The 5,366-nt window shown below is 61.9% G+C and overlaps 3 protein-coding genes across 3 annotated transcripts in view; 1 reads left to right on the top strand and 2 right to left on the bottom strand.

Moving 5' to 3' along the window:
* The window catches only part of ALYREF (Aly/REF export factor), a 5,689-nt gene extending 5,290 nt beyond the window's left edge, over positions 1-399 (bottom strand). Inside the window, exon 1 of the mRNA XM_011373717.1 lies at positions 348-399. Within this exon, the coding sequence (XP_011372019.1) occupies positions 348-399 (52 nt within the window). The remainder of the gene's footprint in view (positions 1-347) is intronic.
* ARHGDIA (Rho GDP dissociation inhibitor alpha) overlaps positions 1-2,626 on the bottom strand; it is a 21,143-nt gene extending 18,517 nt beyond the window's left edge. The window contains exon 1 of the mRNA XM_011373683.2: positions 2,605-2,626. The gene's annotated coding sequence lies outside the window, so the exon portion shown is untranslated. The remainder of the gene's footprint in view (positions 1-2,604) is intronic.
* ANAPC11 (anaphase promoting complex subunit 11) lies at positions 749-2,729 on the top strand. Its single transcript, XM_023538644.1, has one exon. It carries the CDS (start codon positions 1,629-1,631, stop codon positions 2,544-2,546), a length of 918 nt encoding a protein of 305 aa, XP_023394412.1. The 5' UTR covers positions 749-1,628; the 3' UTR covers positions 2,547-2,729.
* The last annotated feature ends 2,637 nt before the right edge of the window (positions 2,730-5,366 follow it).

Below are 5,366 nucleotides of genomic sequence, written 5' to 3'. Positions count from 1 at the left end.
GGGCTTTGCTTCTTGCAGTGAAATGCAAATCATTGAATTTCAGAGCAAATGCTATTTTATTTTGGGCTTAATCTTTCTATCTGCCTTGGCTGAAAGGAAATCTCACGGAGGAATTAATCCAATCCAATTTGATTCAATCAAATGGGTGGGACTTACTCAGGCAGCCCTTGATCGGCTGTACTTGATCAGAACAGCACCCACAAAGCCCAGTTTTGTTTCATCTATTTTAAATCGTCTTTCCTAAGCGGGATCCAGAAGGAGCAAATTCTTACAACTTTCTAAGCAACATGATTGTTACCGCGAAAGCACTTTTGTGGCCAAGCCTTCAGGCGGGGCGGGCGAGCGACCTGTGTAAAGGGCCTTGCAAGTGCCAGTCCAGCTGGGCTTGTGGCTGGCCATTTCCGCATGTGCCAGCTGCCTAGGTGTCATTGAAGCGGGCCTGCCAGCTGCGGAAAGTAAGGGTCCGGAGTCTGATCTTCGGACCTGCTGGGTGTTAAGTGAGAGTGAGCAGCTGGCTTGTAACGTACAGGGTGTCAGACAAGCCTAAGGTGCCTTGTGTGCAGACTAAGTGGCACCGAGTTCCTCTTGTGAAATGGACTCCTGCGGAAAACCAAGGGCAGCTGTGGCTGTCACAAAGCCACCCCGCCCTGGAGGGCCGGGGTGTCAGTCTGTTGAGAGGTCCTGCAGAGACATCACAAAGGAGAAATTTGAAAAAAAACATGGTAGGCATTCTGCAGGACGACTGAGGACTTTTATCCAGATACCAGCAGGCCTTGCGTGAGTCGCTGTCCTTGTGCTCATCACATGCCCTGGGCAGGCCCCTTCCTCCAGGCAAGCTCTGCACTGGTGGCCTGGTGTCCTGGTCGGTGGCGAGTGTGGCACCCCCACCAGTGTGCTGGCTGGCTCCTGCTCATGGTTTTCCATCTCGTTTGTAAGGGACTCTAGTTTTTGTAGGGCGATCCCGAGCAGGCTCTTCTGAGGTTGGGAAGGCACTAGGGGTGCGGTGGGCTCTAACCCAGATGCTGAGTGTCACCACCCGGGCTCCTGGCACGGGGCCTGCTCACCCCTCCCCCATGGCCTCAGGAGTAGTGAACAACATCATTTTGTGTTTGACAAGTATGTAGTTTTCTGGTTGTTTTGTCATAAAAGCTTCAGGAAGGGAGTGACAGTTTTGTTATAGAAAGGATTTTTTAAAAGATTGAGAAACACTGCCCCAAACAAGTGAAGAAGGTCGGGCCGAGGCTAGCCCTCCCCCCACTCGGCGGGATGGATACCATGCGGTCAGGGATGGGGAGGAAGCTGCATGTCCTCAGCAGACGCTGAAGCCCACGTTTGTCCCTGACCCAGCACCCACCGTGGCGGCCTGACTGTAAGGTGGGGTGACGTGCAGGCTGCAGGGTGCTGAGGCTGGGTGAGGGCACAGGCCAGGTTCTCAGGCCCTCAATCTGTGCGGGGCAGGCACTAAGTGGGGTTTGGAGCTTGGCTGTGGTAGTGTTTCTTTAACATGGCGCAGGCTCATGTGTCTCCATGTCTAGTGTCAAGAGTTAGGACCAGGACCGCAGGTGACCAGTACTGGCCTGTGGTTGTGAGCACTGAGGGCATGCGTTTTAAACGGAGCTGCTGCCTCGATGAGATGTCCCCTGTGCAGCAGGCCCCGGCTCGCCTGTGTGGTTCCTCGTGTTTGTGCAGCAGCGACTCTGGATCCAGCCAGCACTCCGTGGGTGTGGAGGCCCCCAAGTCAGTGGCGTGGGGGCGAGGCTCCCGCAGAGAGGGAGGAGCATCGAGCTTCAGCTCCTCCTCGAGGTCCCTGGGGACCCTGCTGGCACAGCTGGCTGGCACGGTTTCTCAGTCTTAGTGTGGGGTGTGCTCTCTGCACCAAGCCTGTGTGTGGAGGTTGCATTTCCGGTGTGGGGCGGTGTGCTGGCAGCATGAGCGTTGCCTTGGAGGCGAGACCCTTTCAGGCGAGAACCGAAAAAGCCGTGGACGTAGCTTCTCGCTCGTTCCCAGCCTGCAACAGGCTGAGCATAAACTCCAGTGTGCCCAGTTCCCTCCTGTGTACTGTACTGGGTCCCTGCCACCTAGGGGAGGAAACTTCCAGGCCCCAGACCCAGTCTTTGTTCTTGATCAAGAGGGAGGGACGGTGCCTACTCAGATGTGCGCCTTCTGAGCGGGCGCCTGGACATGGTGACGTCGCAGCCTTGGCATCTCAGGTCCAGTGGCCGAGCTGCCCTCACCTGAGGGGTCGCCGCAGGTCTTCGCTCAGGGCGGCCTTGTGGCAGAATTGGCCGCAACACACTCCTGAAACGTCTTCCCTGAGGCCCTGCCCGCCCGTGCGCCTCCTTGCTACTGGCTTGTCACATGCCCTCTCTGACCCGCGCACCCTCTCCGTCCCCTGTGCAGGCAAGGTGCCGGGCGACGACTGCCCCCTGGTGTGGGGCCAGTGCTCACACTGCTTCCACATGCACTGCATCCTCAAGTGGCTGAACGCGCAGCAGGTGCAGCAGCACTGCCCCATGTGCCGCCAGGAGTGGAAGTTCAAGGAGTAGCCGGCCGCTCGCCGCCCTCGCGCAGACGGACGCACCCCAGGCCGTGACAGGGCGAAACGAGGCTGGACCTGTGCTGTCTTCTTCATCACGACGTTGACACTTTTATTGCATAAGGAAAACTCATTAAAGCGCCTGAGCCTTGCTGGAGGCCTCTGGCTGCCTGTTTTCCTGGTGCTTGATGCGGCCAACGGGCCAACGGGCTACGTGACTCATGAATAAACATCGCTGCGGGGCTGCTGAGGCCCTGAGTCACAGTCCCCGATGATGAGAGGCGTGGGATGAGCTGGGAGAGCCCGGGGCAGGAGCGGCTGGCTCGGGCTGGAAGGGCCGGTGCCTCAGAGGCCCTGAGGTCTGTTCTTGCCAACAGGCAGCAAAGGAACGTTGGCGCTGAGGCCCAGGGCCCATGGGCCAGCTTCTCACCTGACGGAGGCCAGCCTGGGGCCCTGGGGACCACCCCCAGTCTGGTCTGTGGGACCCTCGCTGGGCACTGCTGGTGGCCACTGCCCACAGTCCCTCCTTCCTGAAGGCTGTCCCAGAGCAGGTGCTGGTCAGGCCGAGGAGGTGGGCTGTGAGGGTGCCACGGCACTCTGCGCCTTCCTTGCCCAAGCTAAAGGTTGGCTCTTCACTGAGGCCAACACCCAGCGTTGGGACCGATGTCCCCAACATCAGGCCGTGTGTCCCTGAGTGTCTGAGGGCCTCCGCCACCTCGGGACGGACAGCTCTTGGGAGGCTCCTTTGGGCTCCTCTGCACCACAGCTCCCGTGGGCTGGCAGGCCCCCAGGGGACCACTGTCCCGGCCCCAAGACTCAGGCAGCTTCTGGGTAGAGACGGCTTTAGGCCGCGTGTCCCCGTGAGCTGCTGTCCTTTCTCCAGGACTCCCATTCTGGGGTCACTGCCCTGGGCCCTGTAGTAACCTCTTCTATCCAGTGGACGGCAATTCCTGAGTCTGCCTGTCCTCAGCCCCCAGGAGAGAAGACAGCACAGTTCACTTGGAGGGGCAGGCCTCCTGGTCACCCGTGTGGCACCCTCCCGCCACCCAGACGTGTCCAGAGGAACAGGCCCAGGGACCGTCGCCCTCACTGAGCCCTGAGATCCAATGCCCCTGCCCAGAAAGCCAGCTGCAGGGCCCCTTGCTGGCTGCTGTCCTGGGAGGACATACCCAGAGGAGGATACATGGACAGGATGTCTGGGGAGCATCAGCAGGGGAACGGGTGCCTGGGCCTAATGTCTGACGTCGCCTGGCAGGGGAAGGCAGGTGGCTCCACCTGGTTCTCCCTCAGGCCCTGCAGACAAAGTTACATCTGGCCTTGGGTCCTGGGCAGCCACTCTGTGCAGTGTGTTCGGATCTGCGGAGCCCCAGTGGGGTCAGGAGGGGGAAGTGGCCTGTGGCCTGCCCCCTGGACTTCTGCGTTTGTCGAGGGTTCTCTCCTGTGACAGAAGTGACCCCAAAAGACCCAGCCTCCCAGGCTTTTCACCATCATCCATTGGGACAGGTGCTCTTAGCCCAGATGGGTTTGCCCCAGGTCACACAGCACCGTGCTGAGGGTCACCCCCACCTCCTGCCACTGGGACTCATTGCCATGTTCCGGGTTCCAGCCTGGTTCTCAGGGCCCGCTTGGTGCTCTAAGTTGGACGCCGACTGCCCGCCAGGCCCCAGACACACCGGAGTCCAGCCGTCTGCCTCCTCCCAGGAAGCTCAGGACCCCACGCTCTCAGCCCGCCCTCCCTCCCCAGCCCCTTCTGCCAGAGGCGCAGGCTCACACCACACACCTTCGCAGACTCCTCGTCCCCCAGTGAGCCATCCTGCCCACCCTTTCATCAGCTCCATTTTCCCCCTCCATTGTGGTGGCTTCAGTCTCAGACTGGGTCCAATGCCTCTGGACGCTGGCACATAGTAGGTGTTCAATAAATGAGCTGCTGTTAGGCAGTGACATGTCTCCTTTCCTTAGACCAGCCCCGGACGTGTGGGGCGAATGGAGAGAAGGCCTCCAGTCCCTGAGGCCACCACCTCAGGGGCCTCTGGTCTGTTCAGAGGGGGCTTTTCCTGGAGGCCCATTGTCCCACAGGAGGGGTGGGAGCAGACCCCTTGGTGGAGCCTGGTCACCCGTGTGGCACCCAAGCCCTGCCCTGGGGGCCAGGCCTCTTCAGGGTGGGGAAAACTGTGCCCCCCTCCCTGGCTCAATGTGGTCAGTGGCTGCGTAGGGAGCACTGGGGACCTCTGGGGGGGTGACTCCTAGGGCTGGGGGGGCCCTGGGATAGGTTGGGAATTCAGTGCAGCCCGACTGGCCCCTGCTCTGAGACCAGCAAGCAGCAGACCATGGCGATGGAAGCTGCCTGGGTCCCCCTCCGGGCGGCGGCAGCCGCCGCCGCCGCCGCAGGGCTGGACACAGGACAGCAGGTGGGTGTGGGGAGGAGGAGCCTGTCGGGCCCCTGCCAAGCGCTGGACCCACCTGCGCCTCCAGCCCTGGCCCGCACCCGCCAGAGGAGGCCCCACGGGTCCCCTGCGCCGCCCCCGCGCCCCTCACGCCCCCCTGCCCCGCCCCATCCTCGCCGCAGATATAAGGCGCCCAGGCTGCGGGCTGCGACAGTTCTGAACCCCGACGCCCGAGCCGCTTCGTCCTCATGGCGCGGCCCCCGACGCTGGTGGCTGCCACCCTGGCGCTGTGCCTTCTCCTGGCGCCGGCCGGCCTCGCGTGGTACAGGCAGGCGGCGGGGTCCGGCTTCCACTCGGTGGGCCGCGCCGCGGGGCTGCTGTCCGGCTTCCGCAGGTCCCAGTACGCGCGCCGCTCTGAGCCCCCCGTGGGACCCTCGGGCCGGGCC

The sequence above is a fragment of the Pteropus vampyrus genome, unplaced genomic scaffold (genome assembly GCF_000151845.1).
Source record: "Pteropus vampyrus isolate Shadow unplaced genomic scaffold, Pvam_2.0 Scaffold227, whole genome shotgun sequence".
NCBI classification, from domain to species: domain Eukaryota; kingdom Metazoa; phylum Chordata; class Mammalia; order Chiroptera; family Pteropodidae; genus Pteropus; species Pteropus vampyrus.
The sequence above is the reverse complement of the archived record's forward strand: the minus strand, read 5'-3'. Positions and strand labels throughout refer to the sequence as shown.